Source organism: Bombus huntii, chromosome 15 (genome assembly GCF_024542735.1).
Source record: "Bombus huntii isolate Logan2020A chromosome 15, iyBomHunt1.1, whole genome shotgun sequence".
NCBI classification, from domain to species: domain Eukaryota; kingdom Metazoa; phylum Arthropoda; class Insecta; order Hymenoptera; family Apidae; genus Bombus; species Bombus huntii.
The window spans coordinates 9,338,865-9,365,148 of NC_066252.1; the positions used below are offsets into that span (position 1 = coordinate 9,338,865).

Here is a 26,284-nt window from a genome sequence, read left to right on the forward strand (position 1 = left end):
TATTTGTTTTATTTTGTACATCTTATCTTTCTTGCAGTAAAACAAATTTTAAGAAAAATTGGTCAGGTATTTTTTTGTACATATTACATCGTTCCGATTAATTTCTTTTCTTCTTAGAAAAAAATGAGCTTTTTATTCTTAAAATTTTATTCGTTTTCGTTACTAGTGTTAGTACGTATGGCAAACATATGTACCTGCAATTATTACGATTTCTTGAATATTACATATTATTTCGTAGTGCTTTTTGTATAATATGATACAGTTTCAATTTCTAATGGTACGTTGATTAAAATAATCAACGGGTTCTCGATCATCAAACACAGCCGGTTAGCTTATAACAGTAAAATTCTTCATTTTCAGAATATCGTGTTGTAAATAACTTCGTCTTCCGTGCTGATAATCGAATCAATTTGATTGTTCGTTACCATAGAGTTTGCGTATCTACTGTCATCGCCAATCTTGTTTGGCAGAGCTGTGGACGAATCACGACCTTTAACAATAATTTTGATCCTAGCCATCACATGACTTCCGGGACACTTTTCGACCTGCGCAGCCGCATTCTCGCAAATTTCTGCATAAATGTCATCAGCTTTGGTCCTGGTTAACTTGGGAAGGGATGGCACTGGTGTAAGACTATCTCTAACACGAGAATAATTGGGCTGTAATTCAACATTTGCCGGCATTTCTAAAACACTGGTGGACGCTGATCTTTGTACAGGTTGCTTGGAAGAGTTCGAATGACTCGGATGGGAGGTAGTTTCTGGCTCCAAACTGGAGTAACGCTCTTGACACCTCATCGCAATTTCTGGTTTCACTGCAAACGTAAACGAAGCCGATTTTTTTGCAGGATTTCTGCTACGACCACCTTGGGCGAATTTTGAAATTCGATCTAGAAATCCATTTCGACAATTTTGTCTAGTTTGACTTTTCTCCCTAACGGTGCTCTTCTTTAACTGTTCCAGTCCATCTTTCAAGCTTTGTAGAATTGGCTTCGTTTCCGGTTTCGGCTTGATTTTCTTCAAATGCATCTCCTTAAGATTTTCACCGACTGGATGCAGTTTCAGAGGTGCCACTCTTGGTTCCGTTGCACGATCTCCGACAGCCCGGCTAAAGTGGAAGAACAGGTTAAGCCACATAGAATATATATTTACAAATGTTTTGCATCCTTTGAATATCGCGGTAATACGGGACGTTGTACGGTATATTATTTTCTAGCAGTGATTGCATATATTGTATTTTTACCTATCAGTACATGTACGTGCGCATATTGTACAAGAAATCGATCTTTGCTTGATACATCGGTCTAGAAACAATCGACTTATAAAAAATTGATATTGCAATCTATGAATAAAATAAAATATGAAGTTAATTACATTATAATAAAGAAATTCATTAAGCAGGTGTGCATTAATAATAGTCCATAATTAATATTCTGCTTGAGTCTTTGGCCAATCGATTAAATTGCAAACAACTAGGTTTAAACAACGGAAATAGTAATATCATAAATCAAATTGTGCGTACATGACACATTTATATTCTGCGTTAACATGTATTTATTCTTTGAATAATTCAAATAATTTTATATCTGATTAATTAATAATGAGAATGCGCTTAATTTTTCATAGTATAATTTTTCATAAATTTGCATAGTATAAATAATCGATAATCAATGTAAAATTAATTTACCTGCAGGCAGATAATAATCGTTGCATTTTCGGCGATGCCAAAAGTCTAGCTTCTGACGGATAACCTAGTCGAGCTCTTCTTACTCTTGGCGCTCCATTTCCGGTTACAACTAATTCAAGCATTTCAGGATTGTGAACTGGTCTTTCCGGTACGATGCATCCTAAAACAATTGGCCCTCGAGTCGAACTTTCCAGTTGCATTAAACCACCATATTCCCTTGGCAATGGTACAGGTAGTGGACCGGCTATCAAACGGACCTGAAAATGGCAAAATCTTTAAATATGTAATTCAGTAACAAGCGGCAATAGTAAGACGAATTTAATTTTAATATCATTATTAATTCATTGGTCTGTATATTAATATTAATGGTATTATTTGTGTTATAGTACTTACTCGCTGATTATTTATATACTTCAAGCATTATATTTTTAATAAGTTTACAAATTTCTGTAAATATTTAAATATACAAGATCTCGTAGTAGATACGGGGGACAAAACACTATCAAAGGAAAGCAACGATAGAAAGAAACATGAATGGAAGAAAACAATGGAATAAACTTACCCTGAGAGGCAATGGTCTTCTCGCAAGGTGATGCACTTTGTATAATACTGCATCGCTTCCGGTATCGATACTTCCATTCTGACATATAGCATAAAATTCGCCTCTTGCTGATAAGGGAGCAAATACTTCCCGACCGTGTGGATCCAAACACTGAGCGTACTGATCCTTTTCGGAAGAGCTGCCGGAAATTCCGAAGGAAACCGTACTACATTTCCTTGTGTCTTGAAAAACAGCTATTAATCGTAGAATTTCCCCAGCTCTGATCGTGGTTTTTGTGTAATGAGCTCTTAAATTGCCATTTTCTGCAAATAAATAAAGAACTTTTAATTACAAAGTTTTTGGTGCTTAAGAAATTACAGAGACGAAATTGAGATACAAGAGAAGTATAAAATCATTAATTTAATGCGAATAAAAGAAAATATGGAAATGTAAGTGCAAAATAAAACTATAAAAATAATAAAAGAAATAATTTTTACAATGGTTAGTGTTCGATATGATTTTATATACATAAATCTTGCAAACAATTTTTTAAAAGTAATTAATTATTAACAAGTTAATAATCATATTAATCGTCAATTATTAATTTGTTCATTCTTTTTCTATTAATCACAATACGTGTCAACTTTTGAAATATAAAACAATCTCCTCTACAGTGCTCTTTTGATTGCACAAAATTTTTGTTGATAGAGATTATTAATAACAATATGTATAATTAAATAATATATAATAATAACCATAGTAATGTGATTCAATGTAATCTACGAGTAATAATGATTAATCTTAGTGTATATAATATGTATATTATCATAAAAAGCAATAGTTCATAAAAATAAGCATATAGATAATACATATTTCTATATTATATCGTAAAATATAGCTTTATTTCATAAAAAAAAATATTGTATTTAATTATACATATGTACATCTTTTATTCATCAGTGAATTAAATTAAAGTAGTGAACGAATATTTTTTTTCTAATACATTCATCTTGCATATCCACCTCTTAAATGTATTTACTTTTTTTTGTATGAAATATGGTGTGTTTACTACTGAATTCGTCGATTCAAACGTGCTCGACTTGCCGCCGTGTTGACATCCCCACCACTACGGAACATGTAAGACGAAGTTGCCGCGCGGAGCGATATTCGGATGTCAATGATTGTAGTGTTAAGACGTATCAATTGATTTCGCGTGATTTATTATGTGTATTATTCCCATTTACATATTCTGCTATTTTGCCGTCTTCCTATGCTACTTCAGGTTTGTCTAATTAACGCACGTTCATTTATTAATATTATTGAATATTATTACAATATGAAATAACCTCTTACGCCTTCTTTTTTCAGACGTGAGCAAGACCATCGTCCCTCTTTCCTAATCCAGTGGAGTTTCTTCAAAAACCACCAAAGTAAGTTCATTATCTCAATAAATAATTGAAATCGGCGATATACATGAAAGATTATTGAATTTGTCCTGAGAAGTACTCTCAGAGGTACTAACGTTAAGAATATTTTTGACCTACCTATTAATTTTCGATGACAATACAATTTCTTATTTAATAGAAAATATAATATAGTACCTCTTAGAATTAATGTCGACAATTTTAAGTGTATGACAAAGACAGAGACTTTAATGCTCACGCGGTATGCCTCTTATATCATTGCTTTGCGTATTTCCGTCGTTACACACACACACACACGCACACACACACGCACGCACGCACACACAAATACACACACACATACTTTTCTATTTACCGCATTTAACTTTCTGCTACCGTTTGGAACGTATAATTTGCGCATTCCCCATATTTCTCTTTTTACCAGATCAGGGTACGAACATTGATATTTATATGCATTTAGGTCAAGAACGTTGCTGCTTGTCATTACGATATTACATTCATGTGTGTCATTATTTCTCTTTTTTTTTCTCCTTTCTCTGTGTTTTGTTTTCTTTGCCTTCTCTGCCACTTTTTTGTACGCTATTGATTCACTTTACTCTCTTCGTTCGCGTTTAACTTCTTTCTTTTTATACTAAGATTATCTCCTATTTTCTTCTCCATTTACGCTACATTTTATATCCTGTTAGACTGAATTTTTTGCTCTTTTGTCATAAATATTTAATAGACCTTCTTACGTTTTCAACGTATTGTTATTTAACACCCTTATCGCCATTTTCTTCGTTTCTTCCATTTTCATTTTCGTACTCTCGCTTCACATGCTTAATTACATTTCCAAAGAGATACTAATGAACGGATACGAACGCGACATTCCAAGTAGTTAATTTATACAATTAACGAGTTATCTCAAAGAATGATGCGTATGTGTAATAGAAGAACGAATTTAGAGCTTAGTACGTATTTTATATTCACAATATTTTCACTTACCCATTTTCGAGTGGGTCAGAATATATGCCCTTAAAGGTGCAGCCAAAAGAAACGCTGGTACCCCTGCTCGTACTAAGGAATCGACTCTTCTGTAGACTCTTGCACTACCCGTTGTATTGTTGCCAGATATCACAGAAAACCATCCTGAAATTGAAGAGAATGAAAGTTCATTTTTGTACGTGTTTGTATAATTGTGAAAATAATAAATCTTACGTTCGTTGTCTTTCGACAAAACTATCTTATACTGAATCATATTCGTTTGAAAAAAACTGAAAATTGCAAAGAGAATTGCAAGGGGAATGTCGTCAGACCGTATACTTCCTATGATAATATTTCAGGGGAGAGGTTTGTGTAGAAGCATTAGGCGTGTAGGATAATACTTTCTACGATTGAATGCAAATTTCACTGCTCAATTGCTTCGAGAGTAATGATATTCAGACACGGGAACGACCATTGATGATTGTTCGTAATGTGCCAATGTAATTTATTAATAAGAGAACTGACATTTACGTTTCATTATTCTTGGATATTTTTTCCATACGCTTGCAGATTAATTTTTCTATGTCTTATAAAGATACCAAACTTTGATATTTTCCTTTGCATTTCACTTTAATATTCAGATCGCTTAAATCGTAGCTCTTCTATCGTCACTATAAAAAATGTTTCGAGGTTGAGTGGCAGAACTTTTTTCCTTGGAAAAATTTCTTAAATATATCGTTCACCAGGCTGCATTATGAATAATGGATGATGCAGCGGGTAGCAATAATGTCAGTAATGAAATAGTAGACTAAATTAGTTTCTACAAAGTAGAGGAATCATCCTAGTTTGTAACATATATTTTACATAAAATTATCGAGTCAAAGTAACTGCAAATTGTGAACGAATATTCAAATAATTATGGATAGAAACTAGGAGTATTGGTAAAAATGACACGAGAAAATTAGAAATTGTACACAACATTTATACAAAATCATAGGTACGTTTATTTTATCCATTCAATGGAACAAAGTATTTAGAGAGGGTTTATTTCTTTTAAAGTTAGGTGATTTTTTTCGATATTCGTTTTTTTTTTCGTATAACAGTTAGATGAAACAGTAATGTGCGAAACGTAGAGAATCAGCATTTACTTGCATGCGCGATAAAAGCTTTATCCAAGATTTATGAAGATTATGCTAATGAAATGAGGCAATCTGGCTCGGTGATGCAGCTTAAATTACGAGCGTATAATTTCAAGCACAAAGAGAATGTTGAAGTAAATATGAATGTAAATAATATTCGATCAAAGTTGATATAACTTTGACTAGTGGATAAATGGAAACGTAACAAACTAAAGAAACAATAATATTTTATTGATAATGGCAGAGTTTGCAAAATGTATATCCATAACGACACGATAACTATCGATTTTGTAAACAACGTTGAATGTACTATTTCCTCGGTTTTAATTATATTTCTTATTAGACAAATTTTCTTCGTTCTCTCTGCATCGTACAATTGCTCCAATTTTTACAATAAAAAGCATTGGCAAAATAAGATAGTCACGCTCCATTTGAATAGATTTGCAAGTATACGTATAACGATGATTGCAAGTAGAAGCAAAGTAGTACGCTGATCGAACAAGCTTAATTCGCGGAGTTACACGAGTCGAACGTTTTCCATCTACTTTTACGGGCAAGTATGTATTACATACTGGCGGGACACAAAGTGTCTGGCAAAAATTGAGTTTTCACGTTATGTTTAGCGGTGGTCGGTACGTTGTTGCCTGCTTGGGCTGATATATTCGCGCAGCTGATCCGGCCCATAAATCAGCCAGGGCATTTTCAGATATCGCCCTGGACGAACAGATTTACGTTCAGGTTTGGCGCGCGTAAAAACGGCCGGCCGTATTAGCAGTCGTTTCGTACGAGTACTCAATTACCCTGCCTCTTACAAAGTCGTGCGTGGACAGTATAAGTTACGGGACACTAAACAAAATATCTTGCAGCTCACCGTTTCGTGACGTTAACGGGCTTTGTTTCGCAGTATATTACGTGCAAGTAATTCGCGCGTTATATCGGTCGAACGAAAGGACGCCATCGCCATGGAGGCACTGAATTATATTACACCCTCATGCGCGCGAGCACGCTCTTCTTGGGTTCGCGATAGCGCGTGAACGTGTACCAGACGAGGATTTCTACTACCCTGTCGCTGTATACCGAACTGTGCACGGGTATAAAACGGCTCCGGTGTACTGTACGATGGGTAAGGAGAAACGTGAGAAGAAATACAACAAGACGCTTTTAAATTATAGTTAACCGCGTTGGTGAATACGGTGTGTGGCCTCGTATCATCCGCTAACCGATATGCGTTATGCATATAAAATTATCTCGCGTTGTTATTACAGCCGCTGCGAATTACGCCGGCGATTCGGGTAATTATGATACAGTTTAACCGAACCTAAAATGTTGCCAGAGAGATCGCTGTCTTTTGATTTCTGCCGGCGTTCAACTTGGGGGAAAGGAATCGATGCGCGCGCGCGCTTCTGCTGGGCAATTAGCGAATGCCTCGCGTAATTTCCAATGGAACACGCCGGAAACCGTTCGGTTTTCTTCTAGCTATAATTGGTCGCATTCCTTGGTGCTGCACTTACGAGAGCCGCCGACCACGGAATGTGACAGATTATTGCGTTTTCTTTTCATTTATTCTTTGGGACAATACACTTTTTTCTACCTTTTTTTTCTATTACGAACTGACGTGTTAAAGTTTAATAGTTGGAACGTTAGTTTTAAGTTAACCCTCGTCGCATTTGCATAGAAAGGCATTTTGAATAGAGGGAGGACATCCTTCAAAGCTCGTGAAAGACAAATAGATTTTTAGTCTGCTTTGTGATCGTCGTAATAGAATCCTTTGTTCTTAAAACGGACGTAGAGATACGTATTTAACAAACGATTACCCAGATCGATGGGTATACACGTTCTATTTAAGTGATTTCAATTGTGGAAGTATTTAATATTGCGTATAATATTGGCTTTCGTAATGCGCTCGCAATTGACGTTTATAGCTTGTAAAGTAAGACCGCGGAAACCAATAATTAGCAAGGATATGGCATACAATCAGACTTATGGATGTACATATTTATACATAGTGTTAATTATCTTTGTGGAAATACATAATATTTTATAGTATCTATAAAAGTAGATATCCACACATATATGCAACGATCGTTTGGACAGGGGAGCGCAGTAACGGAACGCAAAACAATTTTATTCCTAAAGTAATAAACATTTTTCCCCGTTTACTCGATGCATCGTCGAAGTAACTTGGGTTTGCGTGTTTCTTCACCGCGTTTCTTCCTTGTTGGGCAGGATTGTTTTCCTGTGACTGTGACTCGATTGCGACCGTTCCTTCTCTTCAGGCCTTTTACCTGATGCTGAGCACCGTTCGTTTTGTTTCTCGTTTCGATTTGTCCCCTTGGCTGATCTAGGAATCGACCGCAACGATCCGACAAAGAAACGAAATATCGACTGCCCTTCCTGGTATTGCCGCGGTCCACGGCATTATCCGTGTTTTGCCTCGTTTTCTCCGTCTTGGCGCAAGATCGAAGTTGCCGTTATGTCATTCGTAACGGGCTTCCATGCTACGTCTTCGGGAACTGGTGCTCGCGCGACGTTAGCTACGTTCGAATCGGTGGGTGTGCGCAACTTACGTACGATTTACAGGCAAACGGCAATTTTACGCTTTCCGCGTTTCGTATTTTCCATTTCGTTTTGTGGATCGTAAGTAACACGCGTAACACACCGTTCTAGTATCGTTGTTAATTTACGAACTTCTACGGGGAGTAACGTACTCCGCTTCGATGGAGGAATTACGTGGAACCGTGCGCCATTCGGCCTGTAAAATAAAATTACGACCCTCTAAATTCTAACGAGAGTTCCGTGGCGTCGTTCGTTTGGAATCACGTTGACGCGAACCTTTGACTCGTTATGGGGTTACGTTGTAAATTAAATCGTTTTACTCCGTTTACTTCGTCTTACGTACGTTATATCAATCACGGAATCAAAAATTCTCTGCCAATTTTTACCAAAATTGAAATATTTCCAATCGTCGAGGTATCGTTCGATATCAACGCCAGAGAGCGGAGATATCTTCCTTAGATTCAGGTCGCAATAATATCATCGAGTAGAAGGTATCTCAGCATCCCCTTATCCAAGCCTACTTAGAAACGTAGGTTACCTGTTGGAGTCCCCGGTGGAGGCGGGGAAAAAGCTGGCCTAGAGACTTGAAATAAATCGGGGATTCGCGTTCCGTCGTGTTCGCGGTCGGTGGTCTTCCGAAGAAGGACGAAAGGATGTAGCCATTTAGTAGGAAGGAAATACACGGCGGCGTGTTTCGGTTTGGCGGCAAAAAGCGTTCGAAAGTTGGACGACGATAGAATAGACGCGCGCCCCGCGGCGGTAATAGCAGCGATCCACAGCAACGGGGACACGGTAGCCGAGTGGTCGGCTGATCGAAGGTCGGCTGGTTCTTTTGGTCGTCGCTAATTGATTTAAGAATGCCGCTACGATGCGAATGCACGCATGCTGCGCGTCGAATCCGGCCTTTAAGGACCGTGTGCTCGCGAGTGAGCGCACCAGCGCAGCGTAGCGCGCCACTGCACTGCCTTCGTCCGCTGATCGTTCGTCCTGGAATGCCACCACGGCTATCCCAGACGACCCTAGCCACGGGGAGATCTGAATCTTTGGCCCATCTTCTTCTTCCTTCTTTCTTCGCTTGTAATTGTTGTGCAGTTTGTTTTTGATACGGCTACGCGAACACGAAGAACGCATTTGGACAATGGGGTCCTTTTCGGAATCGCAGACACGCGCTGCGAGTCGAGACTATTTATCGAGGTAAATGAATTCAAGGATAAAGGTCTTTTTCGATATTGGCGATAGTTCGGGTGGAAGCGCGACTATTCGCCCTGCTGACTAATTAATTTCTTCTGTAGAGGAAATATTCTCTAGGTAAAATAGGTCGAAGGAAATTTCAACGGATAGAAATCGAACGTGATCGTTCTCGAGTGTGCACAGTCAGCACGGAATAATACTAAACTCGGGAGTGTTCACTCCGGAAAAGAAACATTGCAAACGCGTACTTCTCGTAATCAACGGAGAATTGCACAAGCGAGCTTCCTCCACTTTCCATTTCCACGCCCGCATCCGACATAGTTAACGCGACTCGGCTGTTTGTGTTGCATTCAGATTACAATCGAAGAGATCGTCGTATCCGTTGGAAAAATCCAATGGAAAGCCAACTCGAACGAGGGAAAAGAGGAGTCGCACGAACCCGGTAGCAGTTGCTTTCGTTCGCATCGACTTCCTTGACTTCTTAATTATGCTACGCTATCACGCGGTTACGCAATTAATGATGTAATTACATAGCTTTTCGATTAATTATTCAAGGAGAATAATGTTCCCTCTGAGAAAGCACTCGGAACAGCCGTGTCAAAGTCATTGTCAGCGTAGTCCACGATAATGCTTCGCTTTTTGTTCGGCGATTCCGCATTCATTAATCGGGCAGATCGTTTCCGGAAATGTTATATACAAAGCTGTTTATACGGCTGTTAAACTGTTTCGAATGTTTGGAAGATCGCGTGGATAATTAGCGACGATTTGACGTCTACGAAGATCGATAGCGTCGGTCAAAGTAAAAGTTAGTATGAAAGGAAATTTTTAATGGCCAGTAATAATAAGTGACGCGAATACATACGCGAATACATACGCGAATACATACATATGTATTTTTTAATTGCTGAATATTTCGATGATTGGTGATAAAGTAATGTAAGTATGATTTTTAAGGAGTAAACGAACAGTTTTATAACGCGTAACACGATTCACTCTCGTTTCTGTGATAAATTAAAAACATTACACGAAAGATCATAAGTCTAACTGACTCACTTTGTCCACATTTTTATTGCACGTTCGCTCGAGTAATCAGAAGTGACACATTAGCGGTCCACGCGTGGTACGAGGCGATGCATTGCAAAACAGTGCGCATTGCAGAACCATTTACAGCACGTGTCGAGGTTCAACTTTCAAAACGCGGGTGTTGAATAAAGCTATGTGTCGTGCAACCTCCCCTTTTCTAGGAACTGGACTGAAGTAGCGAATGGACTGGAGAATAGCGAAGGAACCATGCTTAAGGTTGTTACCCCTCGAGGAACCAGATGTTCGCGTGATCCAGGTGCGCCTACAAGGTCCACGTCACATTGTAACGCTCTTCAGGAATTAATTCTGACTGGGATTTTTCCTCGGCTCGTGAAAGGAGCCCTCCCTTTTCAATGAAATCGACCATGATCCACGCGATTCCGGATGCTATCTTCTCTTTGGGATCGGATACTTTTAAACGTCTCGGCATGCCCATGCACTGGAATGCTTTCACGTCGAGTTTGCCTTTGGTTCTAACGATTAGCGTCGCTCCCTTTTTGCGATATTCGGCCTCGAGATATCCGTTTATCGGGAGAAGCTCGTAGAAATTGTCGAGGCAACGTTGTTCAAACACGTTGATTGTATTTGCAACTGTTCGTCCTGTAAATGTTTGGCTCAAAGTTTTATATCTCTAAATTCGATTTTGCCTCAGAGAAAATAAATTACCGTATAAGCTACGTTAGTTTTAGAAAGACTGAGGTTAATACGTACGTATTGTCGCGTTTAAGAAAATTGTCCATTTGAAACTTCAAAAACGTTTTCAAACTTAAATAGGAAGAAAATAAAGATTTATTTACGAGCAACTCGATACCAATGCGATGGAATCGAAACATCCTGCAATTAAAACCCATATCATCGTCGTTAATCATCAATGCACCGTAAGATCTATATTTCTTGGTGCACAGTACCGTAAGATTCGTACTACTTCATGATACGTAAGATGCGCCGTAAAATCGATACATCTTGATACGTTACGTGTCTTCCTGATTTCATAATGTTACCGATTTTTCGTAATTTCACGATATTCAACCGGATCCTCGTGATATTTCATATTTGCCGTGCTTACCTTTCAACGCCTGTCATTTACTTCTTGTCAAAGGACCATCGTGTTTCGCCAGAATGCCGGTTGTAATTCGAAATAGTTTCTTCGAAACCATTTCTACATCTCCGTCGCTGATAGATTTCCAGAGAACGTTAGGCCTCTTTTACGCCAGCGACAGTGATCGTTGCACGGTCTTACCGTTAGGGAATAACGTTGCACAACAATATTATCGCAGTTTTTTTGTCCTTAAGCATTTCCTAGTAGTATCTTAAAACAAACAACGATATAGGCCGGAAGAAATCGATCCAAGATACGTAAATTTTACTATCGTCATTGTAAATAACTTGGCTCGTCATGGTCGAATATTTTCGCCGACTGTTGGAAAAAAATCGATCGGCGATGCAACAACATATACTGGTTTATATACTACACGTAGTTTACGCATTAATCACGGCAGAAAGTGTTTAAACCAGTGAATAAGCCTGAGATGATAATTACACACATATGGGAAGGTGGCGCGACTAAACGTCTTTTACATGAGGCAAACGAGTTAGTACTTCCTCATCGAATAACTTTTTAATTATGTGGGATCTCGATTACGCTTTCACACGCAATTTCGTGAAACGATTGTAAAACATCGACGATGATAATTATTTCGATCGACCGATAATGTTACTCGTTATTTCAAGGTACGGAACACTATGTATTTCGCAATGTTATGGTCAGTGAGCAACGATCTCTTGTCGGCGTGAACATGGCATTACGAGCCTTTCAAAATAAAAGCTATTTTTCCACGAATAAGAAATAAGTCGATAATTTCAGCAGGAAATATGCAATTGTAATGGCAGTAACATTGTGATCGTTCCAATGATTAGAGAAGGGAATGATATACACGAACAATGATTCGATCCTAGCAACCTTTATTCGTTCGAAGCTTACCTTTTCTAGATTCTACCTTTTCAAAGAAATTGGACGGTTCACCGTAGACAGACGAATCGAAAGAAAGAGAATGGTTCCTTGCTCCCTCATCGTCGTCCATTTCTGTGGGTTCGCGAAATCCATATACGGCTATGTCTAGGATATAATGACTGTTATTTAAAAATCGAGGGAATAGCTATCGTCGAAGCCACGATCGGTAAAATAACTTTGCTCGTATAGAACGATGTTTAGAAAACTTACGAGAGACTGTAATAACGTATTGGATATTTTTCTGGCCATGGCTTTGTTCTAACCTGTGCAACGGCTTCGATAAATGCACGTAGCCGACAAGATATTCGAGCTTTGATATTCAGAAATATGAAACATGTTTTCCCAAGATCGCTTTGTGTTATAGAAGCATCTACGACAAACTGCAAAATAACAAATAAATTTACGTTTTGATTAGCGCAATAAATTCCTTTATCGAAGCGAAGTTTTTGATAAATATAATGATCATTGACCGATCAAGCCACGATTATGCTATGGGAAGGAATGAATAATTCGTATAATTCCTATAATTATAATTCTTTTTTTCAAAAAGTTGTAAAATATTATTAGAATACCGTCTTAATGAATATTTCGTTTAGAATTATCACGTATCCGGTGAGTTCTACAAGCAGTTTGTAAACTATTTTCTCGTGTTGTTCCTATCCGGTTTTCTATTCCAAGATAAGTAACGGAGAATTCATTTCTAATCAGCTAACTTGTGCTCGCTTTTCGATTCTCGATTGTGTTGAATGGCTAGGCCCATTGTAGTAGAGAAAACTAGCTTGATTTGCAGTCAAGCGAACAAAGCCGTAGAGCGTAGACCTTGCAGTGGACAGGTTAAATTGGCGTGACTTGTGGTCGCAGAACTCTTCCCTTCGCGCTTTAGCCTGTTTCGAAGGTCTGCCTTTCGACAAAGGTTCAAATACAAATTTTTCCACGTCTGACCGCACGGTTCTGGAAGATCTGCTACTTTCGCAAACAACCAGAACTAGAAAGACACGCGTTTTACGCCCGTGAAACGGTACAACAAAGTAACTTGATCCTTATCTTCGGCTTACAGTTTCATTTGTATCACGTTCAGTTACCTTTCTCTAGGCTATTCAACGTGACATTTATTCGGAAATAAGATAGTTTTTCTTTTTTAAATATACGCACGAGGCCAGAATTCCCACAACGAGGAAAGATCAAGCTGAGAGCATGTGATCTCGGTTCGTTAACCTGTGTGTTACTAGTATCATTTATCGATAAATATGTAAATACATATAATAAATGTGTAAATAACGTGTATCGTTAAAACCGAACGTCGATCAATGGCTTATCAATTTAAAGTTTCCCCCTTTTCATATTTTAACGTATAAATATTATATTGTACCGCTCCTTTATACGACAAAAACTTAGATTACTTCCTTTAATATCTTGATCAAGCGAGTATTCGAGTCTCGATAAGCATCTGCTATGTTAATGATAAAAGAGAAGGATTATAACGACAAATTATCGCTGGACCATTTTAGTTTCGCTTTTTTCCTACTTAAAATCGACGTAATTTCCGCAACTGTTGAATTACTAAAGTTGATTACTTTCAATGAAAAGAATATCAAATTTTATACTCCTCTTCGATTCATCCTTTGACCGAACATGTTCCGAAAAACGAGTTTCGATTTATGTAAGAAGCTTCTGCTGCGCCACTTTTTATGCATTTTATCTACACTTCTCGATTAACGAAGGTAGAACAGATAGCCGTAACGAGATATACGCCTTTAGGCGTTTCATTCTTTTCGAGTTACTCTGGTTAGAATTAACTTGTAATTAAGGGTAGCGGTTAAATGCGATAATGGCTTATGATTATCGTACCCCTTCTCGTGCATGTTTTCAAAATGCTTACAGTCCACTTCTCATGCACGTTGTTCGCGTATGAATTTAAGCGGACGTATCAAAGTAAGTAAGAGATTGCCGAGGAAGAGTAGACCTGTGCCACTTTTCCATTAAACCTCTCAAATAATATCGAGTATCTTATGCGATGGGAATGTACGATTCGGTAGGTTTTTAATTCCTTATATAATCCTAGATTCGTGGATCAACCATGTGGGAAAACGTGTATTGTTCGGGCGAAACGATCGTAAGACGTTTGAGAAAATGTTAGCGCAGGAACAAACGAGAATGGAGGAGACTCGCAACGACCTTCCGTAATCATATTTAATTCGCCAGAAATTTCCAGGCCAGGGGTCATTCGAAAGTCCCATTGTTGTAGTTTATTGAACCTGTTGCTGTATCACTTATAATGTTCGCAAATGGAGCACATTTGCGAAGCGGTTTATTAATCAAAACGTTAAATCAACGTGACTCGAGGCTACGGAATTCTTAGAGACGGCGTGTATTAAGCGGCGGTATGAAGAATTTAAGGCACATGTTATTCTTCTTTAACTAAAAATACCGATGCAACTTTTTCCGTTGTATTTCAATTTTGCTTTCCGCTTGTACATGGAATCTGTTGAAAGATCCGTATAGGAACAGGTTGTCCAACGGATCGTTATTCTTACCATCCACATGGTTTCCCCATATCCGTGGAATGTAAATTTCATGACAGGAGCGCGGCCGATGATTTTCGATGTTGCAAAAAGCGTGGAGCACGAAGGGGAGTTAAAGCATTCTTGGTGGAGAAGCATTTGAGCAGCGTCGCGAGCACAAGGGGGGAAAAAATGGAAGGAGCCGAAGGTCTCCTGATGAGAGGGACGAGGCCGTCGACCCCGGTGCAGAGCTGGAGGTTTACACGCCTAATAAATTACTGTAAACTGGAGCCTGGAGTCGTAGCCGAGGGTTTGCACGAATAGTAGTTAAGTGAGCCGGTGATTTGTGCGATATCGTCCATCGTCGCTATCAGCCCCTGGAATCGGATGCACGGTTGAATCTTCCCTAGTAATTTTATCCCGGTTGAAGGTTCAAGTTCCCTCGACGTAGATTCCATTTCCCCCTTACTACCGATTCCGAAGCGAGGATCGAGGCAACGGTCGTCTATAGTCTATGGAATCTATGGGACGGAGGCTTCGTTCGATAGTCGAGGAGAGGGGAGGGGTAGGGTTGGAATTGCCTCGGTGCATCGATGCATTGTCGTTTTTCTCATCCGCTGAAATTAAAATCGATACACCGTTCGTCCTTGTTGATCGGCGTGGAGCTTCGAGACCGCGCGCGCCATTACAATTTCATAAGCAGCTTCCACGGGTAGAGAGGCAGCACCGGTGTACCAGGATATTCCTACTCTCATCGGAGTTTGATGCACCCTCCCGGACTTGAGATACGTTCCGGAGACCGCGACGCCCCTTTTTGTCCGTCTCAAATGTCTTCATTTCGTTCCCCTGGTTACGCCGCGTGTCCATAGGAAAAACCTAGAAAAAATCCTCGCCGCTTTTTGCACGCTGTCGTAAGCTGATTACGATGATTTATGGTGAACGCGAAGCATGCTTTCGGTGCAGGCTTCGTAGTGGATTATTTCTTGCATCCAATCCCCAACTTTTTCCCTCCCTGTTGCTTTCTCGTCAGCACTTTGCGGTCTATATTGGACAGCCAGCTGGACGTTTCGTAATTCCTTTATTTTTGCAGGAAAATTTGGACAGCTTTTATCATATTGCGACATATTTTATCGATGACAAACATATATCGGTAAAAAGCGTAGAAAGGACATTTTTTTTTTTTTTTATAACGAATACCCTTCTGAAATGTTTTCTGCGACATCGACTAAAATATCGAGACGATCATGATCGTAATTACAATTAGAATGAAATCGATGTCATTGAAGACGATAGACATAAAGATAAAGTTGCGTTTCTTTTAGAAATTATCGGGAAGGCTAATGATAATTTACAAGTGTTCTATAAAATGAATCAATGCGACGAATAAAATCGTATTAATGATAGGAGCTTTATAAAGTTGCAGTAAAATTTGAAGACTCAATTATTTTCACTTCCTTTAATTGGACATGATTGGTGTTTATACGCGTTTTACAAATGGTAGTATGCAAAAAGCTTGTATATTGACTTCTAATTATTTTACGAGTCATCTCATTCTACTGTCATAAACTACTTTTCAGGTTTTATCTTGGCTACATTCTCCGTCGTTTTATGACACAACGCGCAAAATAATAAACTTTCTTCACAACCATATTCGTAATTAGCAGCCATTCGTTTCTTATGAACGGCCTCTGTTATTTTACTAGCATCGTTAGATAAAAGTTGTAACGCATTTAAGATTCAGCTTACGCTCGTTTTTTTCAACTTGCTCGCGAATGAAAGTAAAATAGATCCTATAAAGAAAGTATAAAATAGGGAATAGGACGAAGCTAATTTTAATAATTGGCCAATGAACGCTAACGCGAATCCTCTTTTTACGCGTTTTTCCATTATTCAATTTTCTTCTCCTATAATCTACCTTTAACGGGTAAATCAAATTTCATTCAATTTGCATTTTACCGTAAACGGGTAAAGCGACGTACGATATATATCGTAAAAGACACGGTATAGATATAACATTTTTTTTTTTTATAAGAAAGCGATTTTAAGATCGAGCGATACATTAGCGTACGTTATCGGTATTTTAACTTTCGATTACGATTTTGGATCGAACGTAGTCCGAGTTCTTCGACTAGGAACTTATTAAATATGTGACATCGTTTAAATGGATCTCTTCCTGATGTACGTTAAATATTTAGCTGAAAGAAACAACTCGTACAACTGGTTTATTTAACTAATATCGCAAACAAGACGAAAAACTTGTTCAAAAAGATCCCGCAGCAGCAATGAGACTAACTGAAATACACGTTCTAATATAACGACACCCTAGTGTATCATTAAGCGTGAGGAATTACTACCTTCAAACGCATCGTTAAATAGCACGTGAATAGTATTTACATAATGGTATTTTTATAACGTTTAATCTAACTATATACTATAATAATTTATAATCTGATAGCTACCTAGCTAATAATGGAAAAAAATTCAACATAAATTGCAAACCGCGTGGGCTGTCAGTCGAGTCGCCCAGTGAGTCAGTTTTCCCTAAGAGTTTCATTCTACTGTACTTTCTATGCTTGTGGCATTCGACCTTCTATATTTCATCATTTTCCAGCGTCATTTCGCCATTCTTTCATCAGGAATGGGATTCTCTTAAAACAAGATCAATAGATTCGTCAGGGTTTACGTTCCACTTTAAACTGATTAAGGCAGAATGAGAAAATTTCTCCGGAGTACTCGACTGTAATAATCAAACTATCCTGTTCGGTAAGGATCGTTACCGAGCAACCTTGACGTGGAAAAATCGATTCGTACCGTTTCAGTAACAAGGTTTCGAAGGATCGTCCGAGCGAATAACGCATAACTGACTGTAAATACTGTAATTCGATTCGATTGCCGTAGCAGCGTGTACCGATCGTGCATTTCATGCACGTGCGTTGGACAAATGGGATTAGTCGGGTGACGAAAGTGTCCGCTCGGAACGGAACCGATCGTGCCGCTTGAAATTCCACGATGACGCAGAAGGAAAAGTGGTGGCCGGTGGAACAGTTAGCCGGGACCGCGAGCACAGCTCTGTTCGCCATGGCACCTGAGAATTTCTTGCTGCACGCGAATCACAAAGAGTCTTTGCTGGCTGATTGACCTGACGCGAGATCGATTCGTCTAATGAAGCCACCTGGTTAGAACGAAACGCGATTCCGATTCTCCCATTTAAAGAGATCCGTCTTCTTCAGTTCTCTATGGAGAGAAATCAATTTCGTCGAGGAATTTCAATATATCGTAAATTAATATAAACGTTCTCTTCGATTAAATTCGATAAAAAATACTTAGCTAATGCTAACCGCAGGAATTATCCGGATTTTCTTTTTATAGAATATCGATAAAGAAATATTTGTTTCTTTATTTTTTTTTTTTTTTTTTTTTTTTTTTTTTTAAGTAAATGGTTCGTACTTTCCATTTGATAAACCATTCGGTCACATAATGTCACGACATCGCAATACTATGAACTGCATCGTGTACAGTACCCTGTTAAATGATCGGAGAAGGACGAATGGAAGCATGGTTGTCACGTGGGCATAGGTCGAGTTTTTATCATGCTCACGGGGCTCATCGTGAATTGTGCCGCACTTATAGCGAATTCGTAGGCGTTAAATAATGTTTCCTTAGTCAATTTATTGTTAGTGCCGGTTCGATATAACCTGCGCTGGCCAGCACGAACCGCATATTTACGATCGGACGGTAAAGCTCGCTTAGGCGTGTGCGTTGCGCTATTTGTTACGATAAATTGGAGCAGACCAATTTGTCTCGAACTCTCGGTTCCACGGAATGATCATCCTTATTGTCGACGATAACGATCCTTCGTTGAAATAATTTACCGTATCGGTATAGAAGTCCCGAGACAATATGGAAGAGCGTTTTTCCTCTCGTGGCACCCGTCTAGAGCGATAATTTATCGTTTTTAAGAAAATGTATTACGTCTATGTATTACGTCTACAGCGTATCTCGTACGTGTACGTTGAAATTTTCATGGTCGTCAGAAGGTTAGCTTCTGGTTAAATTCTGTAAGCGTCTACTATTCTAATCAACGATTAAGCTCGATAATATCACGTAACAATTATGCTGTATAATAAATCGCAATTACTTTATGCGAAATGCGATATATTATTCAGTATAATATACAAATTCCAATCCGTCAGATCGAACTAGATTTTAGATCTCAGCGTTCGGTTCATAATACGAGATGAATGTTTCAAATTGTGCTCTTCCATCGTCTCATTAGTGAACGACGTTTTATGTTTCTGGTTATACACATGCATCAACGTTTACTCCAGATGGAAAGGTCAGTGTAGAGCCAAGCGTAATTTCTCGATTATGTTTTAAAGAACTGGAAACAGTGATTCATTGACGGATCGTTGGAAACGTGGGCCGAACACGGTCGGCGTCAATAGTAAAAGTGTGGCAATCGGCGTAGCAATTTTCCCCGATGAATCAACGATCTCCGCACGCGACGCACATACATAAAAACGAAATTCGTAGCTGGTTTCTTCGACGCTTGACGTCACCGTCGTTGCAACCTCCTTTCGTCGCGGCCAGCAATCGACAGGTTAATCCGTTAGGCGTCGCTTCAATAACTCTGTCGTGTTGCAACTATCGAGTAACAAGGCAGGTATGCTAACCACCATGCCCACTGCCCACTCGTGACGTTTTCATTAGATCGTCCGAAGAGGTCGAGGACGGATAATCGCTTTCGACTGAGGTTAAAATAGTCTTGAAATCGTTTGGACGTACGCGTACATGATTATTCCAATAAACGCGTTATCTCGACATTTTTGTAAAAATGTTTTTATTTACAGGCGAATGTAGAAAATAAGAGAGATATATTATTTATGGTACGACCCGATAAATATACTTGCAACTCTACGCGCGATTAAAGCAACAAGGAAAAAGAAACAGCAGGGTAAAGAATCGATTTATTTCAGGATCATTTTTTTTTTTTTTTTTTTTTTTTTTTTTGAGAAACCCGACGTCGTTACGGGGACAGTGGTTGGAAGAAGCAACCACCCTGATCTTAAACTTTGCTTGCTTTATTCTTATCGGTTGAAACTAATAGGTTCGCGTTACTCCGGTTTATTACCTCGTAATTTCCGTTGCAAATGTCAGAAAACCAATATGGAGAAGGCTCGGGGGAAGAAATGTACCTTGTAGAGGTCGAGACCATGGTCGTGATCGTGGTCGTGGTCTCTGTGCCCGTTTTGCAAACTTATTGCTACAAAGTGGTTTACGATTGAAAAGGAGGAGAGGACAAGTTCTGGTACTTCTGATAGCGAGCAACCGGGTTCTCGCCGCGAAGCATTAGCGACCTCTTTCAAACGTTGTCGACGCATTCGCGGAGCATACAGTATAACCTGTTTCAGTGATCTAAGCTGGTTATCACAACCGTTCCCGTTTGCTTTACCGGGCATAATTTACGTTTTCCTGAAAATGTCTACCGGATACCGGGCCCATTAAGAGCTAACCGCTGGCTGCCGACGATTATGGTTCACTATCAATTATAACCAACCCTGATGTCTTCTTTCATTTTTATCCTTCCATCCTTCCTTTCTTTCCTTTTCTCTAATAGTTTCTTCTTTTTTCCGATCGTTTACCATTGAACAGGTTTCATGAGCTCTGACTCATTGCCCGGGTGAAAAATCGGAAAGGAGAGTGGCGTTGATTTTACATTGTTAAACGATGAATAGGAAGTTAGCGAAACTGATATCGCGTCGAATCTTACGAACGAAATAGAGATTCATGAAAAATACGTGACGTACGATAGGAGAAATAAAAGGGTATAGATGTAATCCCGAGCTTCTATACTTTATTAGTTTCATTTCGAGTTTAGAGTATGCAAGATGTTGATTATATATTATGCAAACATAAATGACAGTAATTGCGTTCAATAAAGAAAAGAAAAAAAATAACTAAGAGCAATCAAACCTCTTGCGAAAGAAACCGACGCAACGTTCAAACGAATCTCCTCGAGTCTAATTACGAGGGAGTGTGCAGTATGCTCGTTAGGCATCCTAAACAGGTAAAGGAGGTCAAAGACGATCGACTTTGTCTATGGAATCGATTAAATTAAAAACGATACGTGATGAAATCGCAATTGCACTAACGCGTATAGGTGTCTCTTCTACGAAATCAAGGATATTCGTGTAATACCACGAAGAAGATACGTACTCTACCTGGATCTAATTCATACGTATATATATAATGTGTATTATTATGAAATACGAACGTAAAACTTACCCGGGTATCCCTCTGGAATGACTATTTCCGGTCCTACTTTAACGTCGTGCCGATAACGATGGATCAATAGGGTTGCACTAACCCGAAGCGATCTCTGTTGCTGTTTGTACAGCAACACTGGCCTGCCGCCGGTACCTTCGAGCCTGACCACTCTCGGTAACGAGAATCGATCAAGGAACTCTCGAAGGGGCATGTAGCCGCCGCTCGAACCGGAACTACCCTCGGCCGTCGCTTCCCTCGAACTAGGCAGGGACTTTGGCAGCGAAGGTACCTCCTCGCTGGACATCGTGGAAAACTCACCGTTCGACGACATTGTTCCGCACTATATATTATTTTTTCACTGATCTCGTTTAACTCGATCGCAGACACTACGTTCCGTTCGTTCTTCGCCAATCGGTGACACGATTCTGCATCGTTACAACATGGACAGAGTTAGGAATTTCACGAGAGATTCGCGTATCGGTAACGAAGAAAGTCTTTGAGACGTTTCTTTAGAACTTTCCAGAGCGGCACGTCATCGAATCGTAGTCGTGAAAGAACGAATCCCGCGTTAACTTTTCGCAGCATTTTTATCCCCGCGTCATCTGGTCGGTACCAGAACGTCGACGGAAACTGGCTGTCGATCGGCAACAGGTTCAGCAGGCACTTTCCTCGGTTATGTCACTTGGATCTGGACGTCACTGTCACTTTCCACTTCAACGTTGCGGAGAAGCTAGCGGATAATTATTTCCACGATCGACGATAGATAGACGACGGATCGTGAACGGGCGGGGCAAGATTTCAGAATCGATCTCGATCAAGCTGAAAGCCGATCGTTGCAGTCATCGAGCGCGACCGAGAATTCATTCACTGGACACTAACTGTTACCGCAAGCAACAGCACGCAGTGAGATTAACGATCACGGTTCGATGGTCGTTGTTGCAAAACCCGGGGATAATTCGTTTAATCCTTCGCGTTACCGATCCTTTGACTCAGCACCGTGTAAATTCTCTTCTCGAATGCCTTCGTGTCCTTCGCGAATGACCCATCTTCGACATCGCACTGCTCACCAAGGTTGACGATCCCTTCCTTTTCAACGACGACGACAATCGCTAGGAAAAAACGTTGCGTCATTCTTCCAAACAGCTGATGATTCGTTCGATCGATCGTGGATCGATTTCACGATTTCCTTGAAAGCTCACTGATCACAGGAAACGCCATTCGCTCTGCAGAATTGGCATTCCTTCGCTTCGAAAATTCCATTTACTAATCGCGAAACGTTGATACAAATCAACCGATCGATCGACCGACGTGTCAACCGCTGTCCACTCTTTCCGGCTGCGTTGGAGCAATCGCATCTCCTGTGGCTCGATTCCCGTCGCGTTTACGATTTAATGGAACTTCTCACGTGCCTCGGAACATGTATTTTAGTTTTATCGCCTCGCAGCCTCCGCGATCCTCACCCTCGGATTCCTCTATCACCGAGGCTGAACTACCGCATCCTGGTAGCCTTTAGGAGAATCTATCGTCGAAGGAAGATGGCAAGAAAGCAGCTTGATAAAGTCTCAAAATTCAAATCTCCATCGAATACTTGGAGCAGAACGTTTCAAGGAGCACGTGCAAACTTTCCTTCTCCGTTCGATTCACAACGATCGGCAAAGATTCACTCTGCTTTTCTCCGATTTTATTTCTTTTTGAAAAAGTTTCTCGCATCCTAAGGACGAAAGAAGAATCATGGAGGACGTCGCGAGCGCGAAATTCGTTGGACGCTTTTCACGGTGGGACGAGGCGACGTTGCCCAAGCCTCGGAAGAAGAAGAACCGATCGAACCGGCGGACGCGAAGTCACTGACGCCCGGCGTGACTGAGGCCCAGCGTAAGAGGCCCACTGACACTAACACGCTCGCAACTGGTTGTATCGTACGATTCGTCGTACCGCCTCTACTACACGCAGCACTGTCAGTGGCCGTACTACCAGCAGCGCTTTGCGAACTTCGCTCTAAGTCCTCTCGGTGGAAGTGCAGGTTAACAGAATACATGGCTATACCATAGGCTCACGGACGCTATACCACGAACGCTATACCACGGCCAACCTACGAAGGATCTGGGCTTATTCAATAGGGGTCCTCTATTGTATCGAAGCTGAACTGTTGCGCTCCGACAGAAGCGAACCGCCCCTTAATAGTTTCTCTAGAAACGTAATCGGCCGTAGTAAGTGGAGTTGCTGCGTGTATGCGTCTCCGTGTACGAGTATCAATAGTTTGACAGGGTACGAGCAAGACGATGATATTCGTTACTAGCGAATCACCGTAGCGGAATCGATCCGGATTACTTCGTGTGCTGGTACCGATCGCCGATGCGAGGTTCGATGTGCTTCACCAAGCGGTTTGATTTCCAGTTGAAATCGATGGTTTTATTAACGTTGCGTGGGGTCTGTCAAGACGACTACCAGTAGAGAAGTGGATTAGGCGTAATTTGTTTTTTCTTCTTTCACGTTTCTATGCGCGTAACGTACTGGTTGACTGGTACCGTTAGCATAAGAGCGTTCCTCTGATTTCTATTGATATTTTCCTGGATACGTTAGACGCGTTACATAAGTACTTATCTAGAGATTCCATGCTAAATTTGCGCCACATATATCTTACACAAGGTTTTAACTTACCTTAATTAAAGGTAATGTAATTTGGTTACGTAAAACTTACACGATATTTATAATATCTATAATAAGTTAATCATTTACAAATATTTGTAGCTTCCGATCTTTTTAACGTTGATCGATAACGATCGGTTTTAAATACGTAATCGCAGCAACGATATGGAATTGTATTTGAACAAGCGACGAGAAATTAACGTTCTGGAGTAGAGTAACTTTTTGGCTACGTTCTAATCAGCTGTATCGTACATATATGATTTTTCATCGTTCGAGAAATGTTCGCACTTTGATCTATTTTAATATTTGGAATCTCAGGCTCGTTGCAACTGTGATGTTTCTAACTGTGACGCCTTAAAAAGCAATCTCACTAGCAAATATATACGCGAGGAGTCGCGAGGCAGCTCGATCCTTATAAAAGATCGTGCAAAGTAAAACTTTACGTTCGGCCGTAAACTCGTACCCGTAATACCTTTCCTTATACAGTTATCTGCGACACTAAAGGGAAATGATACATACCTGGTCTCGGTGGATGTATATTTAATTATATCATTTTATTCACCTCGTTCGTTGCTCAACGATGCGCGCCACAGATAATAAAAATCACGATGGAACGGCTATGGTTCCTGGGAAGCTTGGAAAGTGGAACGACCTTGAGTTTCATTGTCGAACGAATCTCCTCGCGAAAGAATAACAAGCGTGTACACGTTGCATCACGTCTAGTGATATGAGTTCGCACGATCGTTTCGCGATGCCTCTTTTCTCTTCTTTCCCATCTTTTTCTTCACATCGCTGTCTTTTTCAGTTTCTTCTTTCCTCCATTACGGAGAATCACACTCTTTTGTTCGCCGATTGCGCGCGCCGTGACGTGTAACGACTAACGACGACGTACAGTACAGCGAGAGATCGTTGCCACACCGAGCAACGAGATATCCTGCTGGTGTCGTGCGTGTGCTTACACTACGGCTTCTCTCTGCTTGACGGACAGGGAGGAAATTGTAATACCGTGGAGCAGCCAGATAAGAACGGTTGTGTAATAGGAACACATTAGAGGCTGTTGTCACATCCACGCGAATTTATGAATTCTTTGATTGAACTTGCTTATTGTTAGAATCCGGTTGAAACGTAATCTCGCTGGATGTTTCACAATGGGGTATTAGAGGTTTAAGTCGGACTCGCAGATCGTCGCCAAAGATTGTGCGAATCAAAGTGCGCGACAAAACGCAGCGTCTTTCTCGATTACGACACCGCGGGCAAAAAGTACAAAACATCTCAACCAGGGATTTTACTTTCCTCGGTTTTTTACGATTTCGAGATGACATCATGCGCAACAAGGTGTAGCGTACGTTGTACGTACGGTTAAATCTGTGCTAGCGAGCTCCAAATTTGGCGAGTATTCGTAACACGCGTCTACCGCGTGTTACTTGTTCCCTGTTTTATTTCGTTTCGCTTTTATTCCACTTTGCAGTTTGGCACGGAGCGCGTGTCTTACTTTGAACAGCACGTTGCACGGCGAGAAATTATAGAATTTTATTCAGTGCCGTTGGCAAGTACTTGAATGCTAATTGAACGGTTAGTTTGAAAACCTAGCGGATAACGACGCAGCGACCTTAGGAAATAATTCTGAATTTTCTTCGTATTTTTGGGAGGCTGGAACGTTAGACAATTTATATCTTTTAGTAAGTTTCATTTCAGCTTTTATTCTCCGAAAATTTACCAAGCAAATATCGCAACGACTCGAACGAACAGGCATCCATTAGTGTGATACCGCGTAATATCCGCGATTCAACGTCTCGCGAAGGAGAAAAGTTCCATTTCAACTTTATGACGCAATAACCCGCGATTCCGCTTCGCAGCTCCGAAATTAATTACGATCTTCATTTTTTCGAGGACGACGGTCCTCCGTAATATCCTAGCATCGTTGGACAGAGAAAAATTTCATCGAAACGAATGGATCTCGGTGGAGGAACGAGGTCCGTTGGCATGCAGTCGCGATATTCGAAGCGCTGAAACGGCGCTATTAATGGAGCAGACAAAACCGGGACAGCTCATCGTGATAAACATTTACGAGTACAAAGTCGCTGGCGTGCCGTATCCTCGAAATGCATTATAGTAGCATTTATTTGGCCGTTACACTTCTTTACGGCTTGTTGGACAAGCTTCCCTGGGCGTACCCATGAAATCTGGACTATTGAAAGCGTATCGTGGTCGTTGTATCCGAGAAGGCACCACATAACGCAAGGGTTCGAACGGATAGGCCGTGGCACTACCAGCAA

At 40.2% G+C, this 26,284-nt stretch overlaps 1 protein-coding gene across 1 annotated transcript; it reads right to left on the reverse strand.

Moving 5' to 3' along the window:
- Positions 1-4: 4 nt before the first annotated feature.
- On the reverse strand, positions 5-24,548 carry LOC126873937 (uncharacterized). Its single transcript, XM_050635333.1, has 5 exons — positions 21,381-24,548; positions 4,636-4,779; positions 2,249-2,550; positions 1,687-1,943; positions 5-1,107 (listed from the first exon to the last, which is right to left on the reverse strand). Exons 1-5 carry the CDS (start codon positions 21,691-21,693, stop codon positions 357-359), a joined length of 1,767 nt encoding a protein of 588 aa, XP_050491290.1. The 5' UTR covers positions 21,694-24,548; the 3' UTR covers positions 5-356.
- Between the last annotated feature and the right edge of the window lie 1,736 nt (positions 24,549-26,284).